This window comes from Meleagris gallopavo, chromosome 21 (genome assembly GCF_000146605.3).
Source record: "Meleagris gallopavo isolate NT-WF06-2002-E0010 breed Aviagen turkey brand Nicholas breeding stock chromosome 21, Turkey_5.1, whole genome shotgun sequence".
Taxonomy (NCBI): domain Eukaryota; kingdom Metazoa; phylum Chordata; class Aves; order Galliformes; family Phasianidae; genus Meleagris; species Meleagris gallopavo.
In genome coordinates this window covers 2263037-2276123 of record NC_015031.2, presented here as the reverse complement: position 1 = coordinate 2276123, position 13087 = coordinate 2263037, and the positions used below count along the sequence as shown (strand labels likewise).

The 13087-nt window shown below is 41.0% G+C and overlaps 1 protein-coding gene across 3 annotated transcripts; it reads left to right on the top strand.

Moving 5' to 3' along the window:
- Positions 1-1770: 1770 nt before the first annotated feature.
- IFT22 (intraflagellar transport 22) lies at positions 1771-5346 on the top strand. Of its 3 annotated transcripts, XR_795677.3 has the most exons (6): positions 1772-1877; positions 2161-2240; positions 2328-2417; positions 3149-3351; positions 4257-4612; positions 4940-5346. XR_795677.3 is itself a non-coding variant. In XM_019621913.2 (5 exons), the coding sequence occupies exons 1-5, from the start codon at positions 1839-1841 to the stop codon at positions 5002-5004; spliced, it is 477 nt and encodes a 158-aa protein (XP_019477458.1). In that variant the 5' UTR covers positions 1771-1838; the 3' UTR covers positions 5005-5346. The 3 variants fall into 3 exon arrangements, 2 of the variants coding, with proteins under 2 accessions (XP_019477458.1, XP_010720099.1); XM_019621913.2 differs by lacking the exon at positions 4257-4612 and having other exon boundaries at positions 1771-1877; XM_010721797.3 differs by having other exon boundaries at positions 4257-5346.
- Positions 5347-13087: the final 7741 nt, after the last annotated feature.

Below are 13087 nucleotides of genomic sequence, written 5' to 3'. Positions count from 1 at the left end.
GAGCACTAAACAAAGTACCAGTACTGAGCCACAAGCTAAGGAAAGATTTTTTGGGGGCTGCTTTCACACAAGAATTTTATATGGTACATTCAACAAAATATAACAAACTCAAAATACTTGTTCTCCAAAAGACTGAATGATTTCCAAGAGCTTAAGTATTATCTGAATGACTGGCACTGCATTTTACTGCTGCTTCCAGTAAAACCTGTGGGCCTCTGACTTGAAGCCTCTTATCTGCAATTCAAACAGCAAGCACATGTCATGATAGAGCAATCACTGCATCTGTGAATTCTCACAGACATTTCTAGAGTGAAGAATAATTCTACTGAAATATTATTAATAGCCTGCAATTGTTTTTAAAGGAAGAAGGAGGATCTTTCCACACAGAATCGTCTGGAGATCATTTTTGCTTGCTACCAAGATGTTCTGGTGAAAAGACAGCCATCTCATAAATGCAAGACTTACAGACTATTATCAGTACAGTCTGGAAGCAGTTCACTTACAGATGGAGTTTCCTCTTTCCTGCAGTCTAACAAAGAATTTTAAGTAAGTAAAACAAAATGGCCTTGCTGATTTGTACATATGTAGCCTCAGCAACCAACATATCAGTAACTAACATAACCCGAACTCCTAAGGCAGACGCTGATTGTAACAGCGACTGTATTTAACTTAAACGCTTTGAAAATGTCACCCTAAGTGGACAGGCAGCTTAACTCCCACTTTCTGATGTGACTTAAAGCCCTAAAGCACACGGATAGATGTGAAAATTGCAGCTGTAGTCAGCTGTGCTCTCCTTACTCTTCAGTGGCCGATACAAACATGAGGATGCTACATTATGCTTCATCTAAAAATTAATCCCAATTGCTTTCTGGGCAGCTGCACAAGCAGCCAGCTTTACCCATTCTCACTCTTAGTCCATTATTTCCTTCTACTTTGCTGTCCACAATCCCTTTATACCACATTTTTCTCCACGTACTTGTGGATGTACCAGCTAATAGGAGAGACGCTGTCCTCATTGCTTCTCTCTGGATCACCCATCAAAGTTATAGGGTCTGAAAGGTGAGAAACATCACAGCAGAAAGCATTAACAACAAGCTGTCCACGCATCGTGAGTTCACCCTGACTCACACATGTTCTTTCACAAACTTAAAACATACGTGACAGAATGAGCTCAGAGCCATCTCAGTGCGAGCAGAGCAGTCCTGGCTCACATTTATTAGCAGAACCCGTAGTAAACATTTATGTTACGGGAGCATTTAAAAGCCCTGTTTGAAAGCTCGTCTGAAAGCACGTTTGTACCCGGGCACCAAACAGCCCCTGAGCAGCACAGCTGTCTGCCAGATGGCGTGTTTTGTTTTATTTAGCTGCCACTCGAGGAATACTCCTGCTTACCCTAACAAACTTGCCGTGCTGTCCATGCAGGGACAATCTGCCGTCAAAACGGCAGCAGAACCGCAGGCAGGGACCGCATCACCTCACAGAGCAGAAGGACACCGCAGCGCGGAGCGCGGTGCCCGTTTCGCCGTGTTTGTGTCGGTTACACGACTTCTGAGGGAACCCCGCAGCCAGCCCCGTCCCACGGACACCACAGCTGTTAACCACGGCGCGACAGCCCCGAGCCGCCACGGGACGCCCGCGCACTCCTCCCACAGCCATTGTGCCCACCGCCAAGCAGTGGGAACGCGGAACTGTCCGCAGCGTTCCCGGTGGCCCTACTTTATGCGCAGCCCTTCCACCACGTGACGGCGGCACAGCCAATCGTAGCACGCCTCCCGCCCCCCGCTTACCCTCCCGCTCCCCACGCGGCCGCGTTGCTAGGCGACGGACGGGGGGCCGCCATGTTGAAGGCGAAGGTGTTGCTGGTGGGACCCCGCGAGGTGAGGGAGCCTCGGCGAGCTTCGGGGTTGTACGTAACCCTTGGGCATCCTCCCCGGGGCTCGGGACTGCCCCTTGAGGGCCGCAGTTCCCAAGCGGGGCCTGGGAGGCACGGAGATGTGGAGGCTGCGGCCGTGCAGCGAGGGGGTGGAGGAGGCGGGCAGGCCTGCGTGCGGTTACCTTGAGGGAGGGCAGGGTGCTGGGAGCAGCCCGTGTTCTTCTGTCCGTTGTGGCTTTGGCGTGTTGAATTGATACGGTTATCTTTTGTTTTCTCGCGTGTACCAGTCTGGAAAATCCGTGTTGGCAAACTTTGTTTCGGAGAGCATAGAGGGGATTGGCAGCTATGTCCCAACACAAGGAGTGAGGTGAGCACAGCAGTGCGGACTGAAGCAACCCACAAGTCTGAGGTGGTGGATGACAAGGTGGTGGATGACATCTGCTTGTGTTCACAGGATCCTGGAGTATGAGAAGCCGAACTTAAACGGAAACAGCAAGGGAGCTGGGTGTCGATTTGAGCTGTGGGACTGCAGCGGTGATCAGAAGTAAGCTGGCATTGCTGTTACTTCTTCCAGGTTATTCAGTTTGTACTAATCCTGTTTACACAACATTCTCATGGGTAAGACCTTGAAACCTGTGATCTGTTGGAGATGAGGAATATTACCACCTCTTCACGCCAGTGTAAATTTGTATTGCTTTCTGTTGTAAAGCATTTAATGCTGGGTAATATTCTCTGTGATCCCAGCTGACACCGTTAATTTTGGCTATGGGCTGAGCATAACAGTAAAATCTGTGGCTCTCAGAATGAAGTTAGAGGCAAAGTAGAGGCCCTGCCTTTTTCTGTTTGAAATTATTATGTGAATGGATTTCAAATAATGTATTTATATGATTGAGCCTTAATTTCCCAGGATTACAGAACTGGACAGATTAGTTTTTAGGAATAAGAAAGAAAGTATATTTGGAGTATCATAGATCACTGCAAGAGTACTAACATTATATTCAAGAAAAACTACTGAAATCATAAAGTCATAGAATTGTATGAGTTGGAAGGGACATTTAAGGGCCATCTGGTCAGCACCCTGCAGTGAACAGGGACATTCACAGCTCCATCAGGTGCTCAGAGCCCCATCCAGCCTGACCTTGAGTGTCTTCAGAGGTAGAGCATCCACCAAGATACATTGTTGAGGAGGGGAGAAGAAAACTCTGAGAAGTTTGAGTGCATATTTCCATTTCCCTGCTATCAGTCTTACCGTTTTCCATGCACCTCTTTTTCAAGGTTTGAAACATGCTGGCCAGCTCTTATGAAGGATTCTCACGGCGTAATAATAATCTTCAATCCTGAGCTGCCCAGTCACCTGAAAGAAATCGAAATGTGGTACTCCTGTTTCGTGCAACAGCAGCCACTGCTTGACAGCCAGTGTCTCCTTGTTGCACATCACAAGCCAGGCAGTGCAGAGGACACAGAAAATCTGTCCTTAGGTAAGAATATAGAATATGTTGGTCAGAGTTTTTTTGTTGATCTCTTAATCTTTGAAATTGGCCATACCTTGCGGCTTTCATTTTTCATGAAAATCTAAGAATATTAGAATGCTTTGCAAAACAAAATTATTGAATTTCAAAAGTCACCTAGAAGGTAAACAATGTCCCTGTTTCCCGAAAGTGAAAATAAAGATTAGAAACATTTGAGTGACATCTCTAAGGCCATGCAGTGAGTGTGCAACTGAGCCAGGCATTAAAACTGATGACTGCAACCAGAAATAATCATCACTACAGTTTATCTTACGCAGAGTTTTACCTTCTGCTTACTGACATTTTTGAAGCCACTTAAGCCTGCATTTTAGTGATCAGCAGACTAGGAGCCCTTTGTACTACAAGGTTAATGATCTTCCTCTTAAAATTATTATAGCTGTGTTATTGTATGCAGCACAATTATTCGTGGCTGCTTTTACAAGTGGAAACATGCATTGCCTCTGGACAACCTATTCTGGTTTTCAAACAAGTACTTATTATAAGCATTAATATATTAATACATACTTAACATAATAACACCGTTCTGTAATTTTAAAATAATTCAAAAATTTTATCAATTCAGTAGTAAAATGCAATTCAGTCCTGAATTATTCAGTTACGCCTAATTGACTGTGAGACTCTAAGCCTTAATTATAACATTTGAGGAATTTAAACTAGCAGCAAGTTCTTCTTGTTTGCAGTGCCAACAAGCTATGCTGCATTTCTTTTTCACATTCTATGTCATTTGAGGTATGAGACATCAGATACTTCTGAATTCCAACTGATGTCTTCACCAAGATCTGTCCCATGACATTGATCATGACTGCTGCTTTTCTAAAGGCATATGCCTAATTAATTTTTTCTTACATTCAAAGCTTACCCATTGAACAAGCTGAAACTAATACATTCCAACTTAGAAGATGATCCTGAAGATGTTCGGATGGAATTTATGAAATACTTCAGAAGCATTATCAATGTAATAAATGAGAACAGAGAGAAGGAAGAAATGTCAATTATTTCGTAACATTAAAAGAAAGTAAAGAGAAAGGATTGGTTTAACTTTGTAAGCCGTGCTAGCAACATCCTTTGCAAGAAGAATTTGCCAGACTATAAATGCTTCAAAGAAAATAATGCACGATTTGTAACTTAACCAGAAGAGGCAACTGCTGACATCAGATAAACTGTGGTGCCAAAGAGGTGGCTGCACATCCAAGAATTTGGGTAACTTTTGGTATGTTCAGTTTCATTTGTTGTCAGATGTACAGGAAGGTATTGTTTAGTGTATTAATGTGGACTAAAAGATAAAGATATTGTCTCCTCACTCAAGAATCCCTTTTTGTACAGGTGCTAATAGAAAGCATGACAGAACTTAAGGTTTGTGGAGTTCTGTTGAAGCATCATAAAGTGCTCATGTTAGCTGTGTTCCTGGAGGAGTTATGCTTTTGGAAGTCAGTTGAAATTTGATGGGAGTGGAGATCTGAGAAGCAGTTGTTGGTATGGACCAAACATGTGCACATGTTGTCATGTTTTAATATAAGAAATTCTCCTTTCTGTCCAGCATCCGAAGAGAGCACATTTCATAGCGATTGCTCTGGCAAGTCAAAGTTGCAGCCTTTCTCATGACAGCTTTCCCTCTACTACAACAAACTCATCCTCTTTGGAGACAAGGTATGGGTTACTCTGAGAGAGAAGGAATCAAAATCTCAGTGCAGTGCAATTACTTTGGCCTATTCTTGGAGCTCCAATAAGCAGAAAAATAAGTGCTACATTCTCCAGAGGAGGAAAAGCTGCTTCAAACTTGGATTATTGTTCCCTGTTGTACTGAAATAAGTGGTTTCATAGATGATTTACTTTCTGTTTTGTTTGGTTTGCATTCATCCCTGTTCTTAATGTGTTCTGCTGTGGAAGGCATTTTTTGTAATGTAATACTAAGGCAATAAAATTGTTTTTATAATAAAATTGCATCCTTTTTGCCCTCAAAGGGAAAGTGAATTATGTTTTTGTGGATGTCTTATCAACTTCCTTAATTATTAGTGAGGAAAGCTGTGATAAATTTGTAGTACATTTCACACTAACTAGATCCTACAAGAGGAGTTTGCAAAAACTTGCTGTGGACCCAAATAGCCAAAGAAATGATGAATGAAGACCAGAAGAATATATCTATACTGACACTTTTTTTTTTTTTAAACCAGTGGAGAATTTAAAGTAGAGAGGACCTGGGAGGAGTAACTGCAGAAATCCTTCAGCAGCTTCCCATCTTATCCTGTTTTGCAGCTTGCTTTGTGAAGTGTTACATCAGTGGCTTATGAGAACCACATCTGACTCACAGCACTAAATTTTGCAGATTATTTCATTGCATGTTCCATGCCACACAGCTATATTTGAGCTGCAGCTGTTTTACAAGTATTATTGTTAAAACAGCCTCATCCTCTAATATTGTATTTTAGTTAACATCCTTTATAGAAAGTATATTAAAAAAAAAAAGAACCACTTAATGTATTTTAGTTCAAGATGACAGACGCGAGTGCTTTGGGTTTTTCAGTGACCTAGGTTAATCAGTCTGCTATTTTATTTTCAAAGTTCTTCCTTTCCTGAATAATTAGTTCTGTTCTTCTACAAATATTCTCCATTTTCCAAGGTGGCAAGAAGAGATGTCTCCAAAATCTCTGTTATTTACACATCTTTCTCCTGGCTTTCTAACAGCATGAGATAAGGAAACTTCAGTGAGCAGTCAGGGTGTGGAGCCCTGTCACAAACATATTAGCAGTAGCTCGTGTCTTTTCCTGGCTTCCTCAAAATGCCCAAAACTCCTTAAGGCAAATAAATAAGTAAATAAGCAGCATTCCCCTTTTTTGTGAATTCAGTCCACATCAGTAGTCTAACAATGATTGACTGGCAGCTCAAAATCAATGAACATGTAGGTAGAGCCTGAAAGCCTCTGTCCCAGCTGTATGTGGTACTTCCCCAGCTATTTTTTGCTCATTACTAAGCTCTTTTTATTTAAAACAAAGGTATGTGAGACAAAGCTTTAAAAGATCTTTTAAACAGTTTTAAAACTAACACAACAAAACATACTGAGCTAGGCTTTACTTCAGAGAATTACAATTCCAAATTGGTTGGTACCAAGCGTGTGGTGTGTGAAGCTGGTATCAGTAACCCACATCATTCTTTTCTTTTTTGCTTTCTGTGCTCACAGAATTTGCTGCCCCAGCTTCTTTTCATTGTCTGCTGGCTCTTGTTCTGCCATTAATGCTAAAAGCTCCACTTGATTCTGAGAAGAAACAGAGAGGTACTGAAAGGAAACACTAGTGAGAGTAAAGGTACCGTGAAAGAAAAAAAGTAAAATAAACAGTAAGAGATGAAAAGAAAAGGTTGGAAGGAAATAGAGGGAGGCTGGCATTTCAACATCTACATTTTATTTCTATTACTTTTGAAACAACCAGGCTTTATATGTTTGCAATCACTGTCATAGGGTGGTCTATTGGAGACAGTTATTGGAAAATTCAGTCTAGGTAGAGAACAAGTTTTTTACACGTTGCCTTCGATTGTTTTTCCTTGTTGCCAGCTGTGTAGCAGTGGAGCCAATTTTAAAATATACTGTCTTAATAAACTCAGTGTCTCCCAGCGTATGTATTTTGATGTGCACTGCTAAAGGCTGCTATGAAACCCAGCAGATGAAATTGTACTTGAAATGCAAACCAGTGCTTGCATTATGTCAGAGTTGAAAAGTCAGTGATGAACTCTCCTATCCTTTGCCTTGCCATATCAAATGTTAGCCATGATCTTCATCAAACCATTTAGGTTGGAAAAGATGTTCAAGATCACTGGGACCAACCATCAATCTGACCTGCCGAGTCCTGTCACGGGCCATGTCCCTCAGTGCCACACCCACACATTCTCTGAATATTCCAGACCTGGGTATTCCACCATTTCCTTGGACAACCTGTTCTGATGCTTGACTACACTCTCCTTAAGAAATATTGCCATTATAGCCAATCTAAACCTCCCCTCATGCAACTTGAGAACATTTTGTCATTTCCTATCACTTGTTGCTCCTGAGAAAAGAGACTGACACCTTCCTCACAGCAACCTTCTATCAGATAGTTGTAGAAAGCAACTCCTCAGCATCCTCTTCTACAAACTCAACCTGGTTTCCTCAGCCACTCGCTCATATTTGTTGTTTTTTGTTCCTTCACCAGCTTTGTTGCTCTCTGCACAAGTTTGAGAAACTCAGTACCCTTCTCGTACTTGGGCCCAAATCTGAATGTAGTTTAAATACTACAGGTGTGGTCTCACCTGTGCTAGTATAAGGGAACAATCATTTTCCTGGTCCTGCTGGCCACGCTATTTCTCATGCAGGACAGTATGCCATCATCCTTCCACAGCTGGCTCATGTGCAGCCAGATGCCATCCAGCATCCCCAGGTCCTTTTCTGCTAGGCAAATTTCCAGCCACTCTTTCCCAAGCCTATACCACTGCACTGAGTTGTTATGACTCTACTTTAAGCTCAAGAAAAAAAGTGTAAATTACAAATACCTATATATTCTGCATTAGAGGAGAAAAATAATTTTAGACAGAACAAATGGCAGCTCCCTAGATTTGACTTTATATCATCCAGAAAGGCCATAATATTTAATAATGTGGATAATCATTCATAAAATCTGTCCAAGAGATAAATTTCTGCTGTTGCTGAAGAATAGAACAAATGAGTAGGCTAAAATTAATCCTCAGTATTGCAGCAGCTTCTGAGAAAGAACTTATCCGGAAGTATCATGTGTTAATGATTTATGAAAGAGGTCTACAGAGACACCTAGTTAGAAGAAGGGTAAGAGAATGCCAGGTGCTGGACAAACACACGTTACATCTCTACCTCTGTGTTTTGCAGCCTGGCCTTCCACTGATACCAGTAAATCTGCAGAGCTTCAAACAGTTCCACAGCACAGTATTATCCAGACTGGGGTGTGCAGCCTTATTTGTTTGCCTGAAGCTATGTGGTTAATAAATGACTCTTCTATGGCTTTGTCCACATTTCTGCTTGTGAGAGCAAAGAATTACCCAGGCAAGCACAAAGGAAACCATGAACATGAGGTAATCAGCCACAAGTTATGCAGAAGTCAGTTAGCCGTCAAGCCACAGCTGTAGCGAGTAGTAGGAGTAACTTAAGAGCAGAAGGTAAAGGCAAATTTAAACAAAAGTGCTGCATCTTAACTCTTCCACACTGACACCTTACCACCATGTCTTTAGATCTGGAAAAGCTTTTAGGATAACCTTTCCAAGAAGTAGAAGAGAAAGAAGAGAACCAATGTAGTCTGTCAGTTCTTCCAAGCAAATGCAGCCTTCTCCAGCTGACCTCAGTCTCTTAGCATGAACAGTTTGTGTCCTCTTTCCATTCTGCCAGCAGCTGTGCACATTCAAACCCTTACTTTGTATGAATCATGCACGAGTGGAAGCCTCTGAGTTTTATGTCCCTTTGAGTGGTTCTTTGCCTACATTGGAACAAAATGTCTATTTATTACTGCAGCTTTTCAGGGATCACCTGCATTGAGGTGGTCTGGGCAACCATGGGTGGAATCAAGTCACAGGACTGTTGGTTTTTTTCCTAAGCTATTAATTAACAGAACATTTTAAATATTAATCCATTCAGACACATATAGCCTTCACAGTGCAGTATCCAAAGACACCAAGGATATGACAACATATTGCAGTAAGGAAACAACCTGTCACTTACACAGGGGTTATTCAGACACAATATTTTGTCACTTGGCACTAAGTATTGATAATGCGGGCAGCTTACATCACTATATTTGCAATGTAAATAAATGAATTTCAAGGTTCTACTGCTGTCTAAGAAGGTTTACACCTAGAGGTGGACTCTTCTGAAGTTCATCTCCCTTGAAAGTAGCTGTATATCATTGCTTTGGACAAAAAGTCAGCATGGAAATTTGATAGGAAGCAGTTAGACACAGAAGAATTCTGCAGGACATTAAAAGCAAAATTTTAGGACTGTGGAGGCAAATTTAGAAGGTTGAAGGCTGTGGCTATCTTGCAGACTGGTGATTTAAGATATTTAAGGTCTTCACTCATAAAATAGAGTTGGCTCAGGTTACCTCTTACAAGCTGTTCTCTACACACACAGAATATTATGAGGCTCAAAACTACTATGACAATGAAAGCAGTTACAGACGCTGCAATCCAGATGTGCAGCTTCCAGGATAAATATCATACTTGTTTATAACCAGACTTTGGGAGTAGCAGCAAAGCTGAATGAAACACATTTGGACCTTACAAAAAAAAAAAAAAAAGCCCCAAAGCTTTCCTTTCAGGCTTTATATTTTGAAGGCAAGGCCTCTTGTCTCAGTTGTTCTCAGCAGCATTGTTCTAATGGACACAATAGACATAAAGAACCCTATGTTCTTATTTTTATTACTGAACTGCCAAGTGACTATGAGGAAGTCACACAGAGTAGCACATTCAAGAGCGCCTACCCATACTGTGTTTTTGTATGCTCAACTTAAACTGTGAAGGGAGTTGATGTGCAGATGCTTGAGGAAGCAACTTTAGGAGGCACCCAGGACCTGTTAAAATTTGATCTTAAAACTACTCAGCTCCTCATCTGAAGTACCTTGCTTTGGAAGTCACTTGTGAGTATTTCCTCTATCACTTCTCTGGAAGTCATCACTGCTAAAATACTTCACTGGTGCAGCAAAGAGCCCTCAAAAGATCAGTTTACTTTTTTTGAGAATTTGCCTCTCTTGACATGCCAGAAAAGCACTCTAAGACTCAGAATAGCTTTAATCAGCACTCCTCATGCACTCAGACACTACTGCACTTGTGAATAAAAGATCCCATATGCTAATACCCCAAGCAGTTCAGGGGGCTAAAACATGTGTGAAGCAGGCCAATTGTGGGGTCAGCTTTATATTTTTGCGTTGAGCCAGCTGATGCTTTTTACTTAGGGCAAACTTCCCCCTTGAGTGACCAGGTTTGAATAACTAGATACTTCTTGAAGGTGCCTGTTTAGAATACACTGAGAATTCATTCTCAGAAAATCAGCCCTCTTCAAAAACAACAGTATTTGGATTTTTTTACCACTTCTTTTAATTACCAGTCTGATGGAAGAGCTATACTGCATGAGTGTTCAATCCTTTGGCTTATCTAGGCTGTGTTGAGTGAACAGGAATTGCCTTGGGCCACATATATATAGGCCTCTCCAAATGTAATGCCTCCTATTTATTTTCATGGAAACAACAACAGATACAATGAACACAGTAACTGATTGAGAGAGCAAATTCTCAACTACAAAGCACTACTTTTCAACATAGCCACCACCATTACCTGTGCATTTTCACCAGTGATGAACAAGAGCCTGAATGCTATGTTCATCAAAACCTGCACTGGTGGCGATGACTTATGGTTGCTGTCACCACTGCTGAAACTCACTGCCTCACTGTGCTCACATCCACTTTTTGGTCTCCATAAATGTTCAGCAAGCATCAGTTAATGTCATTGGATGCAACTTTTCCCACACGAAGGAATTCAGTTCCACACTTCTGTTTCATATGCACTTTCACATCAGATGCCATTCTGTCAGACTGCTCCTCTGCTGCAATATGTCAACTGACAACAAAATGTAATGGAATATTGGTGAGAAGGTCCAACTTCTACTGTCATATCACCAACATCCACCTCTGACATCATGGGCCAACATCATAAAATAGGAGGCATTGCATCTGGAGCAGACCTGGCAAACTATATAATATAGTTAATGTACATAAGTAACAAAACTTTTTTAAACTGTTGATATTTTTATTAAAACATTTTTAAAAAGAGAGCAACCAACCCATAAAACTAGTGGGATACGTCATCTTGTTATTCAAATCTAATATTCAGCTTCACATTCTATTTGAGCATAATCTAAACTAGAAGAGAGTTTGGGCACAAGAATATATATGGACATATTCTTGTCATTTAAAAATCTAGTCTGGAAGCTGAAGAAGGTAACTAACAGATCATCTCAATAAGGAGTGGAAAAACACACATAGTTGAGAGGTACTCAATTAATAATTTGTAATAGCTTACAATTGATCCTTCTAGCACCTCTCTTAAGAGCAAGGAGCTGATTTCTTGCTTATTAATGCAGTTTTTATTATCATTATTATTTAAGCAGGTATTTTCTACAGAGGTGACAGTGAACCAGAACATCAGCTCCAAGCTTCTTTGGACTTTGAGAAGCTTGGATTCTGATTCATAGTCTCCAACTGGAAAACAGTTGGAGACACAGGTTGTATTTATATATATGCTGAGGAAGTAAAGCAATTTTATCAACCTGTAGTAGAAGAAAGGTAATGCAAATTCTCTCATATGAGTCTCATTTTAGAGGGTGCTGTCTGGGTATGGGCATTAGTGTTTTTTGCGTAACTCTTAGGAACAGAAAAAGCCCTATGTTTTGCTGAGTTACAGTATTTCTGCCTTTCTTTGTAAGGAAAGAGTTCTTATTTCTCCACTAGCTTCACGAAATCTATCTGACTCCTGGTAACATGTCTGTGAGAATTTGCTTGGAGGGACTAATGGACAGGGGCACACCCTCCTTTGCTATGTTACTGTTCCATGAGTTCCAGACAAAAGCATTTATTGTGGTTTGGCAGCAACCATCTATTCCTAAAACCCTGGGACTGCATTGTTCTCTGCTTGTCAAAAGTTGATTTAGTACCTACAGGCACAGAGTGCAGGGTTCATCTTTTTAGGAAGGGTCTTCAGGCTTTCTAGACTGCTGGGGTCACCTCTCACAGGCAATAAGACCACTTGGAGGAGTCACACCATGGTTGACTGTGAAGACAAGTCCCTCAATGAAGCAAAAGATCTGTCCTGCAATAAATATTCAAAGATTTTTATTCTGACCCTAAGGTTAAATGGTAATACTCCAGAAACTGAGTAACCAACTGCCAGCCCATAACAGCTCTGCATCATTAAATGAAGACATGTCTTAGGGAAAAATATTGTTAAGGCCCCCAAAGTGTTTTGCTGTGTTTGGAAGTCTAATAATGGCAGAGATGTCTGACTGGTACTCCTAATGATACAAGGATCTTGCAATTCTATCTGTAGCTAAGATAACAATCCTGGGACCTACACAAAGCTATGAGGAGGCCCTTCTTCTACTCAGAATGGCAAATCTTTACTTTCAAAGCAGATCATTAAAAGTTATATCTAATGAAAAATCCATCTGTTTTCCATTGAGCATACACTTGGCTTTTTTTTTTTCTCTTTTTCCCTAAGGTTGCATGAAGTTCTGCAGCACACAGTGCTGACACCTTCAAAATGTAGCAAGACAAGCCAACTCTTGCTACAGTTCCTTTGTCCATGGAAGTTAAATATTGGGTATATCTGGATCTGTTAACATAAAGCTGAACTTTGGACCTTCAATTTCTCCAGGAGCTGTGGAGAGGTGTGCAAATATGGTAAGGATGTATTAAATCTTAGATAACACAGACCTGCACAGGTCTGAGTTTGCAGCCACACAACTAGACAACATATTCTTGTAGCCAGAATAACAACCAAAATTAAATATGAAGGTGGCATCACATGGCAATGAGATCATTAACAACACTTCTGTTAAGATCAGAGATATGTATGCACTTCTGTTCTCAAATGCATGTTTTGTGCTGTGGTTGCTCGTTGTCACATCAGTTGCTAAAGTCTAAGATTAAAA

What these genes read in the sequence shown, in the direction of transcription:
- IFT22 (XM_010721797.3), top strand. Translation starts at nt 1,839, where the DNA reads ATGTTGAAGGCGAAGGTGTTGCTGGTGGGACCCCGCGAG. An exon ending in GACTGCAGCGGTGATCAGAA is followed by an intron (nt 2,418 to 3,148) that starts GTAAGCTGGCAT and finishes CTCTTTTTCAAG; the next exon opens with GTTTGAAACATGCTGGCCAG. An exon ending in CACAGAAAATCTGTCCTTAG is followed by an intron (nt 3,352 to 4,256) that starts GTAAGAATATAG and finishes TTACATTCAAAG; the next exon opens with CTTACCCATTGAACAAGCTG.